We start from the raw sequence: 19,942 nt of genomic DNA on the forward strand, positions 1-19,942 counted from the left end.
CCTGGAATTGTGAACTAAGAGGAAGACTTTCCTTGATTATTGAAAACCAGTTTTGGACTGCAAAGAAAAATTTTCTTTGCTGAGCTTCATAGGTAACAAGGTACTGCAATTGTTGGATGGGTTGAAATTGGAGCCAACCGTGCACACATCTTACAAAGGACTTTAAAAATCCATCAGCAAAGATTGGGTCAATCCATTACTGTGAGTTGCAGTGACCAATAGGAAAGGAAGGAGAAGATCCAAGAGGGCTGAGGTAAGCTATCCTGAAGCCTGTCAGAGTGGAAACAATACATCAAAACGTCTTCATGGTGACCAGTCACCATACGTTTCATTTTTTTTTCAGATTGGAGATTCAATAGCATACAGTCAAAACATTTTTTCTTTTATCCCCCATCAACTTATTTTAGCTAACTTAAGACCAGCCACAGGACTCAACGATATATTCCTGGAAAGCAAGGTAAACCGTTTTGTACTTTTTACAACTTTTGGTTTGGAATTAAGAGTTCTGATTCAAAAGATTCAAGGTTACAATTTCAGTAATCAATGGAAAAATGCATTACTCTACTTTGAAAAAATATTAACTTGTCTTTGTTGGAAGTACTCCAGAGAAGCGTTCTGCAGTCAGAGGGATTCTGACAGCTTGCAGAAGCAGATCTGAACTTTAATGGGAGGAATGAAAGACCAACATTAATGAGTGGTTTTATCTTCATGGCCCTAGGAAACATTGAAATGTATTTCTGCTTATTATCAGTTGGTGTAGCTAAATGCACATTGAGGTAACTGAAATTTTGATATATGTATTTGTAACATATATGTTATAAGAGTGTGCTTAACATTTTTATTATACATATGTTTTTCTCTGACAGTTCTTTGTGGCTGTTATATCTGGTGCTATTCAATGGGGAAAGTCTCTCTCTTAAAAGCATCCTACACCAGAATATATTAACCTAGTCTTTGTTACCATCTATATTGGACATATAAATAAAGGGGAATTTCTGACCTATGTTCTAAATATTTGTATTCTTTTATTCTGATTAATTATGTAATATTTGAATAAATATATACCAAATTACATAAATGATATGTTAGCTATACATAAAATTTCTGTCATATACAGGCATGAGCATATATACGCATTTGTACAAAATAGAAATAGTCTATATGAAGGAAATTTTAAGAATTAACTAGGAGGTAAAGGTTATATGAGAGAATTCATAATTCCATTTCTTGGCTGCACATCTCGATTCTGATACTGTACTTAAAGTTATACAACTCTCTCTCAAAAGAAAAACTTACCTGAAAAATTCAGAACCAGAGATGAGTCACAAACTTTTCTTCAGATCCTAAACCCTTCTTTCACCATAACCTTCTAAATTGTTCTTTGATGTCTACATTTCTTTAGTCCAAGGGACAAAAAACCTGGAAAATATCCTCCAGATGTTGGCTCATTTAAGAGTAAAATAAAAGCACATGCAGATGCCCATCTCCGAGGAACGGCACGGAGTTGCCACTTAGTTTATTAGATCACATTTTGTTCTTTTATACTCACTACTGGTCTCAGTGAAGTTTCTTGAATTAATAACTTGAAATGGAAAAGCACTTAAAGTTTGTGAACGTTGCTTTCCATTTCTCAGCTTTCGCTATGACTCAGTTCAACCCAGAGTGCTCAGTGACTGTGGATTTCTTTCAATGTCTGTAAAGTGCTTTTCCTATGATGAGGACTCAATAAACGTGACTCCGTTGCTATGCATGGATGCGAAGTTGATACTCTCAGCTCTCCTGTAACTAAGCAATGATTACCGATTTGATGCATGCCTTTGTCTAAAGGTCAGTGCACTATTAGTCACGTGAGTGTTGCTTTCTCCACAGGCACTGCAATGGCAACCCCAACCTGTTTGATACTCTGGGTGTTACTCATAGTAGACACTGTGTGGACACAGAGTGTGAGGCAGGCCTATGAAGTACAGGACCCAGAGGAGTGGGATGTCCATGATGACTTCTACTGTCCCAGAGAATGCTTCTGTCCACCGAGTTTCCCTACTGCCTTATACTGTGAGAACAGAGGTCTCACAGAAATCCCTGCTATCCCTTCAAGGATCCGGTACCTGTACCTGGAAAACAACCTGATTGAAACAATACCAGAGAAGCCATTTGAGAATGCCACCCAGCTGAGATGGATCAATTTAAACAAGAACAAAATAACCAACTACGGGATTGAGAAGGGGGCCCTAAGTCAGCTAAAGAAGCTTCTTTTCCTGTTTCTAGAAGACAATGAGCTAGAGGAGGTACCTTCCCCACTGCCAAGAAGTTTGGAACAATTGCAATTAGCCAGAAACAAAGTATCCAGCATCCCTCAGGGGACCTTCAGTAATCTGGAAAACCTGACACTTCTTGATCTGCAACATAACAAACTGTTAGACAATGCCTTTCAAAGAGATACCTTCAAGGGGCTTAAGAATCTCATGCAGCTAAATATGGCCAAGAATGCCCTAAGGAACATGCCCCCAAGATTACCAGCCAACACCATGCAACTTTTTCTGGACAACAACTCCATTGAAGGGATACCTGAGAATTATTTCAACGTGATTCCTAAAGTGGCCTTCCTGAGGCTCAACCACAACAAGCTATCAGATGCAGGTCTCCCGTCGAGGGGTTTTGATGTGTCCTCCATTCTAGACCTCCAACTGTCTCACAACCAGCTCACAAACTTTCCCCGAATCAATGCTAACCTACAGCATCTACACCTGGATCACAACAAAATTAAAAGTAAGTAGCCATGAAAATCTACCAGTGACCAAAATATCGATCACCGTGTCTAGTCTCTGCCCCTTGTAGGAATAGAAGCTTGTGTTGTCCCATACCAATGACTAGTGGGTTGATATAACTGACAGATTATTTTCAGTTTTCATTACACAACTTTGTTTCTACAGTTATGAAAAATATCAAGATGCCCAAACCTTCAAGTTTGAGATCAAGAACTGAGTCATAGTAATCTACACAAGGCTTGTATGTAGGGTAGAAAGTACACCGTCCTATTTGTTTCCCCTCTGGGATTCTGATATCTCTATGGGTAAATATCATTATGTCTCAATATATCTTTCAGGGTGAATGCAAGAGGCTTGTGCCAACATGCCTGGCACTTTGAGGGGAAAAATGTATTGAGGAAAGTACAGAAGGCATCAACAAGCTCAGAAGTAATATGTAGAACAGGATTTAAGGGATTATAGAAGAGTTGATGCCTGCATTTCCATAATTATCATCACCAATCAAATAGCCCCAGATAGAGTGCACATTATGGTCTGCACCCCTGAGTTTCTGAGTCACAAGTTTTGAGATAGGACATGGACCTCTCATTTTCAGCAGCTTCTCAGGGACTGATCCTGAGGTTCTGGGAATCACACATAGAGAACTGTTATCACAGCTCATGGTTGTGCTCACTTGAAATGGAACCCAGTGAGGGAACTGTCAATCAGTGGTACATCCTCAGCAAGGAAAATGTTACTGCTTCTTGAAAACATCCTCAGACATGGAGTAGAGAGTGGAGCATGTTGAAATCTTTCGAATCAAAGCTATTATTGAGAGATGAACTGGCTGCACAAAGTACCTTCTTGGAAACATTTGAGATGAACTTCACCAGTTCATAGTCAGGACAAGCTGTCTCTGTGGGTAGAATCGAACAGTCCTATGTTCCATGCACAGTGTTGCTAGTATATAGCCTAGAATATAGAATACATCTTCCGTTTGTTGGTGCCTTCTGTACGTTCTTCAGCATAAGCCTTTTGGAAGGATAATCACAAGGCAATTCCTTTTGGAAAGTTTGTTAAAATGCAATCTTGAAACAAGAGTTGATGGAAATGCTTTATAGAAAGTAAATCAGGAAAATGCCACAGGGTTATGCCTCCTAGTTATCTCTTACTAAAGTTTCACTGAGCATATGATCAAATAAGCCTGTCATTACAGGATTAGACCACCTTTCCCCCAGGAACTGCGTGGGTATCATCGATTTTTGTTTACATTATTGATGCCATGGATTCGAGCCTAAAATCCTGGAACTAAATGACATGCCACCACCACAGTGGTTATTTTCCTCCCTATGGTGAAAAAATTCACCAGTGAGAAGGAAAAGATGCAACTTAGAAAGCTTGTTAGATGAGCAGTCTTAGCTGAGTCAAACATCACGAAGAAGGAGGGCCCAGAGTGTGTGAGCTTTCCTGAAGAGGTCTATGCTTCTGCAGGTACACTCTATCTTTAACAAATCCCACAGACATCTGGAATAAAGAGTTGACTTCAAGTGTCTCTACATAGATAATTGCATGTGAGTCTTACACACTGGGAACTTGAGACCCAGTGTTCAGGAGTGAGGTATCAGCAAGATGGGGAAGCAAAGCACTGTGTCCTCCTCCACTGAAGGTTTGCAAAGCATTTTTTTGTAAAGCATTTTTAAAGACTGTGTTCATACAGTCCATATTCTAATAATTCTTATATATCAGCATATTTCACAATCAACTGATATTGAAAAAGGTTGTAGTGGTTCCCCCAACCCAGGTATTTATGACCCATGGATCTGAAATGGGGCCTAAAATTTCAGACTCGTAATAGTACTATTGTTTCTTGTCCATGGTTAGAGAAATGCAAAACCTTCCAAGAGCCTGTGTGACATTGTTGGGAAGTGCAGAGAGGGAACTGGAGGTCAGGTTTCAAAGAGTCACAGAGTAACTGCAGGTCCAAGAAGAGAGGCAGAGTCAGCTTCTTACCTTAAATAAAATGAAGTCTTGCCCCCTCATTTAACACAGGAATCTTAGTGTTATTTGTTAAAGAAATAAATACAGAGCAAGAATTTCCTTTTTTGTTTCATTTTTCTTTTACTTTTCTTTCCCCCTCCTTCTCTCTTCCTCTCCCTCTTCCTTTCTTCCTTCCTTTCTTTCTTTCTTTCTTTCTTTCTTTCTTTCTTTCTTTCTTTCTCTTTGTTTTTCTTTTTTGTACATTAACTATTTTTTCTTCACTTTATATTTCAATCACTGTACCCAATCCTGGTCAATACCCCTCCCATAGTTCCTCCTCCCATCCTCCCTCTGCTTCTCCTCTGACAGGGTGGAAACCCCCTTCCCCTTCAGTTTTTACCCCATTGCTGGAACATCAAGTCTCTGCAGGGCTAGGCCCTTCTTCCCCCACTGAGGCCAGAAGACAACTGAGTTAGGGAGCTGATTCCACAGACAGGCAACGACGTTAGAGATAATACCCGCGCTAGTTGTTTAGGATCCATATGAAAACCAAGCTGCACATCTTAGAAAAACTGGACCATAACTTCATGAATCACATGGTTTTATAATAATTGTTAGTGTACCTAATTCTTCTTGCCACATAATCTAATTGTTAAAAACATATGTTTTCCAGAAACAAAACTTTTATATCAAGAGCCCATTGGATTTTCCAATGAACTTTATTTTTGCGATTTTTGGAAAAACAGGGTCTTCTTCTGAACAGGATAAAGGACTTGAGGTTTTATGTAAAATATGTATATACTTCAACAAGTCAATTCTCCCCATTCTCTGTGGAAAATCCTACATGGAAAATGATTAAATTCAGAACTCTGGTTTCTTACATTCCAGTTATTTGTATCTGCTGGCTATAAGGGGGAAGAGGGACAAGAATGTTAATCAAGGCACTAGATAAAGCACAGTATCCCTGGTGGGCAAGGATCCAAGTAAGAAAAAAGGCCTAATCTGGGTCTGCTTTTTCTATAATACTTGGGTAAGAAGAGTACTCATATTTCTTGATCTAAGTCTGTGTGGAGGAAGTGGAAATATATGTGACAGTGTGATAATCACAACACTGATTCACATGTAAGCCATTATTTACATTGAGTTAACTTACAAGGCAACACATGGTTTGGACAACATAGCCATGATCCAAGTAGAAAATCATTAAACATTATTATGTGAGTTTTCTTGCACCCATAGGGTCACAGGTAAGAATCTTTCCCACGTTAGAGGAGACTAGTTGAAAAGGAACTCTTGCTCAAAGCCTTTGGTGAAAAAACAGAACACGTGGACTGAGGTTTGAGATCATCTCCTCCAATGTTCTCCAAAGTTTGTAGTTCAGAGGTCTGGTTTAAAGGCCCTTCACTCTGGAGAAGTCTTGATGTGGCATTTGGCACTGTGAGCACTACTCTAAGGCAGGTTGTTCTCTCATAAATACTAGGTTTATGGGATATTTCTTGGTCTCAGTCCTTTGTAATTCAACTATTGGCAAATGCCTTCCCTCCACCAAAATATTCTTATGTGCGAAGATTCATGCTGTAAGTATTATATGGAGAATTATATTAGAAGCATTTATGAACATTTACCATATACTATTTTGAAGATTTTAAGGTATGATTAAAGCACACACCCTTTGTAAGACTCTTTCAAACATTAATCCATCTCCTTTGGGCCAGATCCGCTACCTCTGCCTTTAACCATCTGAATACATTTCTCATTTTGTACCGTAAGGCAATTGAGACAAAGTCCATCTCACCTGTAAACTTAGAATATAACTGACCTACCTCATTTACCTTAACTCCATTACAGTTTGCAACAATATTACCTATGTAAGTTCCACACTAAAATATAGCAGAGTACAGCACTAGGAGACGGCAGCTGTTACCCCAACACCCTTTCAGGATTCTTTCAGGAAAGAGAGAAGCATACTAACCTATGTGACAATGGTTTGTATCTCTAAGGTTTCCATTACATGATGTCACCTGGCCCCTTAGGACCACTGTAGTGCCTTGTTAGTCTAGACCTCCAGACTCTCTGCTGTTTCAATGTAATCATCCATGCCATCTCTGCCTCCATAGATGTGAACATGTCGGTAATATGTCCCAGCACACTGCGCGCAGGACAGGATGCCTTCCTTCACGGACCTCAACTGAGTTACCTGCGTCTGGATGGGAATGAAATCAAGCCACCAATCCCGATGGATTTAGTGGCATGCTTCAAACTTCTTCAGGCTTTCATCATATAAAAGCAGCTTCAGAGAACCCACAATGGTTTAAGAGTAGATGTGTGTGGTATGAGATTTGATTGTTACTTCTAGGTCTAGGTCATAAACCACACTTGCAGTTGTTCTTAACCACCGTTTTCATATGTGCTGCTTGTTTATGATCAAGGATGCTCATCAGTGACATACAGGGACCACTTGCATTAGTTTGCTTTCCTCTGATTAACAAAACAGACACAGAGTTGAGAAAGTTCCTCAACTCAAAGCTATTTTTGTCTCCTTGCAGCTACTAATACCCATTTTTTTCATTGTCACACATTCAAAATAATTTGCTTGTATGTGACCAAATTTCCTAAATTTGGTGTGCTCATAGTGTCTACTCTCTATAAGCACCACACACAATGGAGCAGCAGGAGAAAGCTCTGAAGAATATGAAATATATGAAATATTCCTGTCTCATAGTTATAAGGAACCCACTAGTCAAATGGTTCATAAAAAGAGAGGTTCATAAAAAGAGACATCTAGTTATTGGAATAAAATGATAAAGCAGGAGACGCTGGAGTCCCTTAGAGTTCAATGATAATTCAGAAGAAACTGGTGGTTCGCTATCTTTTCTTACGTATGTTTCCTTAGATATTATGCACTATCTCCAGTAACTGAATCCCTAAATTTTCCAGTCATTATAACACAGTTTGCAAACTATTCAGCTCTTATTTTGATTATGATTTTGGAGATTTTCTAAATAAAAAATGAATGTTTTCTAACAAAATTGAGGTGTGATGTTTGTTTGAAGGACACTATTCACAACTTTCATTCAGAAGCATGTTATAAGAAGAGAGTGTTATGGTCTCCATTATTTTGCTAGCATGATTTCAAACAAATATGTTCTATCATACTTTTCTTTCAGGAAGCATACAACAATTATATTCTAAGTAAATGATGTAATACATCGACTTGCAATCAGTTTTTAAAAACTCAGCACTTCATTTGTCAGCAAGGTATATTTTGATATTGTAATCTAGTTCTATGAATTTTTTTACATACTATAATAACAAATATATGATACAAAGATTAAGATTTACACATGGATCTCTATATGCTTTCCAAACAATTTTCCTAACATGCCAATATATTTCAATAGAAAAAAAATCTTATACACTTGTGACACACTAAAAGAGTTCTATACTTCAAAAAGATGTCTATACTTCAAAGTCTTTCAAAAACTTATCATCTTTCCTACATGAATTCTCTTGAAGAAAACATGATGTAAAGTATTCTCTATTTATTTTCATATTCCAATTTATTTAAAATGAGAGGCCAAATAAAATATTTCTAAGTCAGGAAATTAAATTAATTGGCATAAAATAAAATCTAAGTATTATTTTTAAGGCACATACATTGTAAAAATTATGTCATATACAATTATGTCATAAGATATTGGATATTAGCAATTACTGGACCTAGAAAAACCATACACAGAGAAAATATAATATCTATAAATATTTGACGTATTATGTTAAAAATATATTTTAGGAAATTCAAAAGTAAGAAAAAAATGATCCAGATGGGTGAAATTTTTAAGGAATTACATTCTACACAAAGGCAGCATCTCTACAATGACAATCTCCCATTACCCACAAACTAGTTTTGTGCAGTTTCCATAACAAGTGTTCACAAAAGTCTGAAACTACTAAAAGGAATATTCCAGAATTAAAGACATCATACGTTTTAAGTTACACATCTTTTTGAGAATGGTCATGAATGCTCTCACTGTCCTGCTGCACCCCAGTCAGGATGAGAGATCTTCCTTTCTGCAGTGTCTCCATGGTGTAAACCCTACCCAGTCACTCAGAAGTTATCTGACTTAAGCGACTTGTGTCACAATATCGTGATGTTCCTGATCAAATACTCAATGTGTGAGACACAAGGCTTGCATCCTTCGTTTCATTCCATCATGTAGACATTCCATCATCTTTAGCTGTTGCCACAGGAAAGCATGCAGTATGATATTTTGAGAAAGGAATACTAAATAACTTATTACCATAGACTGCTCTTATTATTATTCTTCTTCATTGGTCACTACTGTGAATCTCATCCTTGGGTTAACTTATGAACTCAATTCAGGGCCAGGCATGCATGTGATAAGAGAGCAAAGCATACTTATAGTTTAGTTCTGTCAACAGTTTCAGCTACCCACTATGGGAAATACATCAAACACAGACAATAAGTGAATACATACACATTCAGATCTGTCCAGTGATTCATCTTGAGGTAGTTAGTCCTATTTAAACAGAGACGGGATAATATAAAAGCATTCACAATCTGCAGAATTTTTGTGAAATGTTCCTGCCAGGTATTTGAAACTTTTTCCTTTCTTTCCCTGCTTCTTTCTCCCCTCCCTCCCTTTCACTCTTATCCCTCTTTTCTTATCCCCACCCTCAATCTCCCCTGTTGATTCCAATTCCTCCCTTTCTGCCCTCCATCCTGTATTATCTTTTTGAGTTTGTTTCAAGCATTTAATGTGTAGTCTGTGTGTGCACATGTGTGCATGTGCATTTGCATGTGGTATATGTGAAGATACCCATGTGTTAGACTGCGTTACATAGGTAAGATCAAGTTTTTGTTCAGTTTGTATTATAGTGTATGACACACAGATTAGTGTAATATCAAAAACATGAATAATTTTATTTCCGTTTAACAAATGTTTGCATTCTATAAAATAATTAGTAATACTAATTTGATGAGAAAGTTTTCTAAAGAAGTAAAGAATAAGGAAATACATTAAGAATGAAAGTATTCAATAACATGAGTGGGGGAGAATATTTCAGGTACAATTTGAAGACTTGGAAGAATTCTGGAATTGGAGAAGAATTTTAATAAGGGAAGTGTTATGTTCAAGAGGGGTAGCACATTGTAGTGGCGAAGAAGATAAAGGATAAAGCTAAAATCTCTGAGTTCACATTTCAAATTTTTCATTTTTCTTTGGGCAAAACTTTCCATTTTTCAGTTTCTCTTCACCTGGATAATAGGGACACGTAATAATACCCAATTATGAGGAGGGTTAAGGGAGGGTAAACATTGGAAGAGTCTCAACAAGCCCCTGGTGCATGGTAAATGCTATGTGATTTTTCAGTACTATTGTTATTGGATGTATACATGTGTTCCTTATGGGCAACAGGCATAATAACTTGGAGGGAAATCTAAAATCACATATCAGAAAACCAGCTGGCATCTCAGTCCTATACACTGATTTGAATTAAAACAGGCAAACATGATTTGGAATATAAAAGACTGGCAGTGATGTTAGAAATAGCATCTTACAGATTTGAGGACAGTTGGAGGCAAAATTGTTAGGATTTGGTGTTGACTAATACAGAGGGAACATGGATCGAGAAGGATGTTAACATTTTTCTCTCAGTTAACAAGGTTCATGACAACACATTTACCCAGAGGGAAACATTCAAAGATCAGTTTTGCCTCTGCACATTTTGGACGCAGGACATATTTTGGGTTGAAGGTTTCATCAACGGGTCGGTGTCCTTATCCCTCCACTTGGAGTCCTGCCTGGCTACAGAAAGTGGCCAATTCAGGATCGATATCTCCCACTGGAAGGAGTCTCAGCTAGAGTCGCTCGGCCCGTAGACACTCAGAGACTGAGGGAAGAGTCAACCAATCACTGCCCCAACCTGAGACCCATCCCATGGGCAAGTGCCAATCTTTAACCCTATTAATGATAGTCCTTTATGCTTGCAAACAGGAAACCAGCATAACAGTCCTCTGAGAGCTCCGCCTAGCAGTCAATGGAAAGAGATGCCGAGACTCACACCCAAACATTAGATGGAGTTCAGTGGGTCTTACGGAAGACTTGGCAGGATTGAAGGACCCTAAAAGACAAGGGTCTCCACAGGAAGACCAACAAAGTCAACTAACATGGACCCTTGTGGTCTCCCATAGACTCAATTGCCAACCAAAGAGAAAGCATGAGCTAGACCTAGGCCCACTGCTAATATGTAGCAGATGAGTAGCTCGGTTTTCATGTGGGTTCCCTAACAACTAAGGCAGGGACTATCCGGGTGCCTGTTGCCTGCCTGCCTGTGGATCCCAACCTCTACATAGAATGCTTTGTCTGGCTTCAGTGGAGAGTAGACTGACTTGTCTGGTCTCAGTGGGAGAGGATGAACCAAGTTCAGTAGAGACTTGATGAGTGAGGAGTGGGTTTGGGGTGGGGGCAACACCCAGAGAGGGGCTTAAAGAGAAAGGTGAGAGGACTTGTGTGAGGGGTACTGGGAGGAGAAGGACTGATGTGGGGTCATAAAATAAATAAATAAATAAATAAATAAATAAATAATAATATAATTTTTAAAAAGAAGCTGGAAAATGCTTTTAACACATAAATGTAACTACATTTATGTAAGAAATCATCTGGATAGGTAGATAGGTGTTGACACTTTCTAGATTGTTGTTAATATATCCAATGATTTTGGGAGTCACTCTGAATTGAAATATTTATAGAGTATTACTGGTTGGGGCCAGATGCTGAATATGTAGGTGTTATTCAAGTAATGGTAAACAAATCCATGGTAGGTTGAATAATTTTACTGCCATCAATAAAGGTAAAAGTGTCCGTATTCACATACACAATTAGACTATATGGTGGTCATATTTCTGATGTCACATATGTGACAACAATGGAAAAAATTAAGAGTATTAACTAAGAAATTACCTCAAACTGTTTTGATACTAAAGTTCTTTAAAAATGTGTATTAGTTATGGTTTCCATTGTTGTGAAGAGACACCATGACCGAGGCAGCTCTTATCAAGGTCAAAATTTAATTGAGGTTGGCTTACAAGTTCAGAGGTTCAGTCCACTATCGTCAAGGTGAGAGCATGGCAGCATCCAGGCAAGCATGATGCTGGAGGATGTGAGAGTTCTCCATCTTGTTTCAAGGCAAACAGGAGAAGACTGGCTCCCAGGCAGTTAAGGAGAGTTTCAAAGCCCACCTCTACAGTAATACACTTCTTCCAACAAGGCCACACCTATTCCAACAAGACCATACCTCCTAATAGTGTCATTCCCTGGACCATGCATATTCGAACCACTACAAAATGCTTATTTATTTTATAATTTTAAACACAAAATAAAATACATCACTGTGCTCTATGGTCTTCTGTAAATAACATGAGCTTAGAACAAGTATATGAGAAGCAAAGGCACTAACAAATAACAAAAAGAAAGACATAATAATAGAAGTTAATATAATAATGATGAGGTTAAATAATATAGGCTTCTAAGACAGGTGTGTTGGTATATGTCTTTAGTACCAGTAAGAGTAAGAGAATCAAAAGAAGCTCAACACATTAATCACAAAACCAGTCTGCTTATCAACCAGCTCCCATGCCAAAGCCACTAGGATTATCCATTTAGAAAGAAATATGATATGTTTTACAAAGACAATTTTGAGGGATTTAAAATCTCTGACAGTAACCAGGTTCAAATATCAACTGTAAGACCAAAAGTTCATCTTAGGGTACTCATCTCCAAAGGCCAGAGACTAGAGACAGTGGTCAGCATAGATATCATAGTCAAATATAGATGTTTCATTGATAGATACATACATAGGTTCATACTTTAACTTTAAAAGTTCTAAGAGATCCACTGTATCTGGGAGTAGAAAGAATATCAACCTATGAACACATTTAATTTTTCCAAAGTTACTTGTAGCATTGTATAGCTGCCAAACTAATGTGGAGGAAAAAAATGAGATTGGAGTATTTATGGAACCACCAAGGAGCATAGGACAAAAACCGTAGCAATGCATCAGAAGCCTTCCATCTCATTAAGCATGTGGCATAGTGGGTATAAATTGCTTTGGAGAAAAAAGATCCTATTTCTAATCATCCAGTGCTGTTTACCACTGCTCTCAACTTTGTCAAGTACCTCCCTGATTCTAGGCACTGGCTTCTCATCTATAAAACAGCAGAGCAGTCCATCTTAAAGATTGAAAGAACAGATGGTGATCTTTTATCACCTGATGTGTGGAAAGTACCCAATAAAGAATAAGTTAGAATTTTATTATTAGATGGCACTCAGACATGAAATTTTAAGGATTTTCCTTTCCAAAGAAGACCAATGTACAAAGCAAGAAAGGGGGGAAAATAAATGATTGAACTGATTGAAATTCAAGGTTTGAAGTCTTGATGAAGGGAAGACAAGAGTGATGATGTAGGGCTGAAGGGCAATGTTATGTTGATTCATGAAATAAATTCATTTAGCAGAGAACAGATTATTTGGAAATAAAAGACTGAGAGCCCAATGGAATAAATACAGGTTGAAGGGATGTAGTACCTACAGGTTAAATGGAAGTTATTTGAGCCTTATGTGTTATAATTTACAAAGTCTTAAGGCTGAGCAATGAAAAGGAGATCAGAAAAACTAAACTTCCAGAGTCTTGATATATCTTCGAATAAAACACTATCATCCATTAAAAAACAAGGCAAAGCAAAACAAAACAGAACAAAACAAAGCTTTCTTCCAGAAACTGCCTCGTGGCCAAATGAAAGCCCAAGGACAACTGTGGTGATCTTCCCTAGATTCGTTTTTCAGGGTGTTTGTTCCCAGAGTCCCATAACAATGCAAGATATTGACAGTATTTTGGGTTGCCTGTCAGAACTCATAGGAAAGAACTTTTTTTCTGAACTCACTAAAAATAAATCCATAAGTTTCTCATTGAATGATAAAACTCCCATAACCTCATAGATTTAAATATTTGGTCACTAGGAACTGACACTATTTAAAAGGATTAGGAGGTATGGCCTTGTTGAGGGAAGTATGTCACTGAGAGTGGGCTTTGAGGTCTCAAGAGCCCAAGCCAAGCCCATTGGCTCCTTCTTCCTAACTACTTGTATATCCAGATGTAGAATTCTCAGCTACTTCTCCAGCACCAAGTCTTCCTGTGGGCCACTGTGCTTCCTGCCATGTGAAAATGGACTAATTCTCTGAAATTGTAAGAATCAATTAAATGCTTTACTTTATACAAGTTGTCATTGTCATGGTGTCACTTCACCACAGTAGATTCTGACCGAAACAGTAAGACCTGGAGAAATCAAGTTGATACTGACCAGGGAGCTTCCTCCATGACAACTAGCTTTCATAATACCAATATGTGTTGTATACTCTTCTAGAAGAAAAACTGTCATCAACAGTCTTACCTGTTGTGAACCGTGTGAGCTATGATAATGACCAGGGTAGAAAGACATGGCCTTGGATACGATAGTGGTTCCAATGGTAGAGTAGCAACTTAGAACTTTCTGTTTGGATTTATGGACCATTCCACAAGAGGTCAAATCTATTGTTGTATGCTCATAGATCTCAGGATTGACTACTACTATTAGTATCCTAACTAGACCGTATTGTCAAACTGTCCTCTAAACTCCTATATCTACACCCATAGATTAGTACATCTCTGAGCCTTCATCAGAGATTTTTATTATAAAGTAGGCAATAATTAATACAGGGTCTTACTTGGGGTTTTCATTGCTGCGAAATGACAACATGACCAAGGCAACTCATATATTGAGACACCATTGAATTGGGACCAACTTGTAGATTCAGAGATTCAGTCCATTATCACCAAGGCAGGAGCACAGCAAGATCAAGGCAAGCATGGCATGAGAGGAACTGAGAGTTCTACATCTTCATGCGAAAGAATTGAGGAGCAAACTGCTATCTTCCAGGCAACTAGGAGGAGGGCCTCTAAGGCCAGCACTACAGAGGAACACTTCCTCCAACAAGGCCATACCTTGGACCAAGTATATTCAAACCACCACATACAGAAACTCACAACTGGACTGGTTGATTTATATAAAATCATGAAAAGACAAGATCAGGAGGGTGCAAAGATCTAAAAGTGATTAGGGAAGCAGTCAAAAATAAAGATGGTCAAAATGAATTGTATGAAATTTTCAAAGAATAAATAAAAATATGTTTAAAAGTCCTACAAGTTTGTGACTAATGTATTATGCTAATTATACTAGTATTTAATTTGAGGGCATTAGATTAAATAAAAATGCAGCCAGCACAATCTATTGGAGTTAAGTTATGGGATAATATTGAATCTTCTTAATCTAAAATTATCCAACTAATAAATATATTAACGTAAGCACAAAGAAAGGAACAAACATACATAATTACTCTAAAGTAACATGTATTCACAACAGATTGTTAAAATATTAGTTTAAACTTTTGATCAATTTTATAAAATATTTAAATCATTGCATATATTGGAAGTTATTTGTGATTTACTAAAATAGCAATTTGTTTTATTTATCAAAATCTCTCTAATAATGTATTCTTTATGCATCTTAGAAAGTAAGATATATTGGTAACAACAATCTTATTTTGATAAAACAAAAATAATAAATTAATAACACTACAATTCTGGATGTGATATCACAAGACTTTTAATTTCAGTACTCAGGAGTCTGATGAATTTCTGACTGTATTAGTTAGAATTCTCTAGAGTAACAGAACATATAGGATGTATCTCTCTGTATGTATAGAAAAAGGATTTGTTGGAATGACCTATAGGCTCCAGACTAGCTAATCTAATGAAACTGCAAGAATCCAGTAATTTCTCAGTCCACAAGGCTGGATATCACAAAGTTGATCTTTGAATCCTGAAGAAATAGGCTCTGATGTCAGTGAGGGAATGGACTTACTAGCAAGATGGGGGCAAGTAGGGAAAGGGCAAAGGCTTCCTTCTTTCCTGTTCTTATATAGATTTCCAGAAGAAAATGGCCCAGATTAGATGTGGGTTTTCCAAGCTCAGACGATCTGGGTTATAGGTATGTCTTCCCAACTCAACAGCAGCATTCACGAAGTGTGTTTTCCTAGGTCATATGATCGGGATTAAAGGCTCATCTTCCTATTTTAAGATCCAGATGAAAAGGAATATTCCTACTTCAAATTAAGCAAAAATCCCTCACAGGAGTGCCCGATACTTTTGGGTTTCAGTTAATTCCAGATGTAGTCAAGTTGACAACCAAAGGATGCCATCACAATGATTTTGGGGTATCCAAGGCTACAGAGTGAGACTCTGTATTAAACACATGCACACACACACATACACACACACACACACACACACACACACACTCACACACACACACAAGCAAGCTTAATTGAGTATTATGAAGCACAAGTATTTTTGTTTAAATTTCTGTTTATTGTTATAGCTATAAAATATAATTTTTAGTGACATCTAGCTGAGCAGGCAAAATCTAAGTACAGAAAATAACTCTTTGAGTTCATAAAGGTTTCCAAAGACAAGTTGAAAATTTCCTGGAGAAAGACAAGAGCAGTAAAATGAGTAGAAGGAATTATTATTACTGTTATAGGAATTTTTTTTTTGCTTTGCAAAAGCCATCAGAAAAGTTATAGACGATATACAGCAGGGTGTCAGAGTTTGTTTCCAATGAGAGAAATCCTGCCCTGTGTTCTGTTTTCAGGCCCGTTGCATGTATTCAGACTAACAATTTAAAGTTTTTCATCTCTATAGGTGCAAGTGGCAGTGGGCAAAGACAAGTCAACAGGATGTCTTCCTCCTCTGATAATTCATACCTATATTACTCATTAAATTAGTCTGGAAAAAAAAGCATGAAAATTAAGTTGACTTACTTTAAATTGAAGATGGAGAGGGATGTCAGGAAGAGCCTTAGAGTGCAGCATCAGATACACATGAAATAACCCAGCAGCTTTAAATACAGATTTACTGATTTCTACAGAATTGGCCAGGATCCTCTGTTTCAGAAGTATAAAAAATTATCATTTTCATCTAGAAAACATAAGTGAGGTTCTGGCTGTGGAGAAAAGGATGGCATCACCAGATACCAATTCCACGCCATGGGTTTGTAGTTCTTGGGAGGAAGGGATCTTGATGGGTCAGGATTTACCCTGCCAGGGAGCTGCCATCACATTGATTTGACACTATGAAGGGAGATACAGGGCACAGATGATCCAATGAAGGATATAGAAACATTTGGCTTGTTGGTGAAATTTTTAGCATTGCAATTACAGCATAATAGCTTATTATGAATAATTTATTTATATTCAATGTATCTTCTCAATGTAATAAATTAATAAAATTCAAATCATCCAGGGAGAGCCACATAATGTTGTGAGATTTGCAATTTAGATTTCTGTAAATAATACATATGCTTGGTAAAATTCGAACATGTAGGAGAATCTCCCCATGGGAACAAAAACAGTGTTAATCTTCAGAGAATCTAAAAACAGCTTTAAATATTTACTTTAAATATTTCCTGGCTTTATGTTTCTTTATTTTTTCTATATGTTTAGCAAAATGCTTTCATTGATTTTTTTTCTTAATTTAGAAATTTTAAAGAATTTACTTAAATTCTGTTAGGGACTATCCTATAGCATACATTTAATATGTAATATACATTGCATATTATAATATATTATAATATGTAACATACATTACCATTTTATTGTATCTTATAACAATTACCCTTTTTACTTAATAAACTTTGAACAATTAAATACTTATGCTCATAGCTCTAATTTGAACAGCTTTACATTGCATTTTTTTAAATAAAATTGACGTAAGCCAATGGCTATCTAACCCTACCCTCCACCTCGCCGTTGTCTATCAGATATATATTTGTTTTTATGTTCATACATGTACATATCTATACTATCTTAAAGAATCAACTCTGCTTTCTACACATTTTCTGCAAGCTAATTTTTAAATATGAGTATTTATTGGAAGGATCTTGAGAGGTTGGAAATAAATTAGGAGGAGTTTGTTGGGAGATATAAGATATATGATCATGTTACATTGTAAAAGATTTTCAAAACAATTAATTAAATGCTATATTAAAACAGAAATAACATACATCCACAAATATAGTGTGTGTTTGTGTGTGTGTGTGTGTGTGTGATTTTAAACTTTTGTAATATGTTCACTTAGAAATGTCAAAAGAAACATGGAAAAAAACATAAAAGGAAAGACTATTTTGGTGTGTAACAAGAATATTAATATACACTCTCCAAAGTTCAAGTAAACTCGGGCTTCCCATTTTCCATAGACATGTGATTCTCTGAGTGAGAAACTTCTCCCCTAGGCTGTGGCATTTGAACTTGGCCCTCATTTGTGGCACTGTGTGGAGAGGTTGGGCGCAGAAACCTTGCTGAAGGTGTGTTTCTGGGGGCAAGCTTTGAAAGTAAAGAGCAATAGCTCAGTCTACTTGTTGTGTCTGCTCCATTCTAGCTGATGTCGCTCAGCTTCCCTCTCGCCACAATGCTACAGCTTGTTGTTAAGCTTCCCCATCATGATGGACCCTATCCTAGTCAGGGTTTCTATTCCTTCACAAAACATCATGACCAAGAAGCAAGCTGGGGAGGAGAGGTTTTATTCAGCTTATACTTACATATTGCTGTTTATCACCAAAGGAAGTCAGGAAAGGAAATCACACAGGGCAGAAACTTGGAGGCAGGAGCCGATGCAGAGGCCATGGCGTGGGGTGTGCTGCTTACTGTGCTGACTGGCTTACTTCCCCTGGCTTGCTCAGCTTGCTCTTATAGAACCCAGTACTACCACAATGTGCCCTCCCATCCTTGATCACTAATTGAGAAAATGCCTTACAGCTGGATCTCATGGAGGCATTTCCTCAAGGGAGGCTCCTTTCCCTGTGGTAACTCCAGGCTTGTGTCATATTGACACAAAACCTGTGAGTACAGACCCTTAGCCATTTCCTGCAATAAACCCAAATAAATTCTACCATGTAGAAGGTATGTTTATCTCAGCAACAGAAAAATGACTAGAACCATCTTTTGGTAGATAATGAATAGTAGCATGTCACTTTGCTTCAGCACTTAATATACTTCCAGTTTGTTTCCATCACCATCATCACCATCATCCGCATCATCCCCATCACCACCATCATCATTCTTCATCATCCTCATCATCATCGCTATCCTCATCACATCTTCCCGCTCTCTTCTTCTTTATCCTCATCATCCTCATCCCCATCATCATCACCACCATCATCATCTTCTTCATCCTTTTCCTCATCCTCATCCTCATCCTCATCCTCATCCTTATCATCATATTGTGGTAAAAGATGGAAATACCTGTTTCCCATAGATGACTTCATCTATAATTCTGTTTCTCATAATGGTTGTTTTGCAAACTTTATTTATAAAGGATTTCAATGGCAGATTGAGAGGAATATGACACAAATCATCTTTCCTGTTCTTTGTTACCACACTCATAACTCAGGCTGATTGAAACCTTCTGCAAGGACACTGCATGAACCATAAGCAGAAAGAAGCGTTGCCTGAGGAACCATTAAGGTGAGGAGAGCTTTAGTTGGTGGTTCATATGGTACAGCATCAAGCTAGGCTGAGAGAAGGTCAGGCAGGGATACTCAAAGTCCAGTTGGCCATTTATCTGAGGTCATTGACCATAAGAGAAATTGGGATATTTATAAACCGAGGTCTCTCTCTCTCTCTCTCTCTCTCTCTCTCTCTCTCTCTCTCTCTCCCTCTCTGTCACACACACACACACACACACACACACACACACACACACACACACCATCTTCTTTTCTCTCTTGCTGCTCTTAAGTTGCCCCTCTTCCTCTACTGTTCTCCTGTGAGTTGGACATAACTTATCTCTGACTCCTACATTAATCTATCAAATCATTCTCTGGTTCATCACTTTGTCTGCCACTCAATTAGATGCCACTTTGAACATAGCTACTCACTTTATAAACTAACCTTACCTTTGTTGGTAAGGATTGCAGGTGTGTACTAAGGACACATCTGTATTTTATCTTATTGCAATCCAGGGCATGTCTACCTTCCAGCAGAATCATAGCTTTCAGTGCAATTCCTTGCCAGAACAACAGTGTGCCTGGATTAACATTCCGCTACAGG

General features: G+C 37.7%; 1 protein-coding gene across 1 annotated transcript; it reads left to right on the plus strand.

Annotated features, from left to right (window-relative positions):
- Nucleotides 1-287: 287 nt before the first annotated feature.
- On the plus strand, nucleotides 288-7,743 carry Kera (keratocan). The gene is made up of 3 exons (NM_001108087.1): nucleotides 288-457; nucleotides 1,870-2,766; nucleotides 6,839-7,743. Exons 2-3 carry the CDS (start codon nucleotides 1,878-1,880, stop codon nucleotides 7,003-7,005), a joined length of 1,056 nt encoding a protein of 351 aa, NP_001101557.1. The 5' UTR covers nucleotides 288-457; nucleotides 1,870-1,877; the 3' UTR covers nucleotides 7,006-7,743.
- The last annotated feature ends 12,199 nt before the right edge of the window (nucleotides 7,744-19,942 follow it).

Source organism: Rattus norvegicus, chromosome 7 (assembly GCF_036323735.1).
Source record: "Rattus norvegicus strain BN/NHsdMcwi chromosome 7, GRCr8, whole genome shotgun sequence".
NCBI classification, from domain to species: Eukaryota; Metazoa; Chordata; class Mammalia; order Rodentia; family Muridae; genus Rattus; species Rattus norvegicus.

Bases quoted from the DNA above. Each gene is read 5' to 3' on its own strand.
- Kera (NM_001108087.1), top strand. From the start codon at position 1,878: ATGGCAACCCCAACCTGTTTGATACTCTGGGTGTTACTCATAGTAGAC. The intron at 2,767-6,838 runs GTAAGTAGCCAT...CTGCCTCCATAG, and splicing joins GGATCACAACAAAATTAAAA to ATGTGAACATGTCGGTAATA.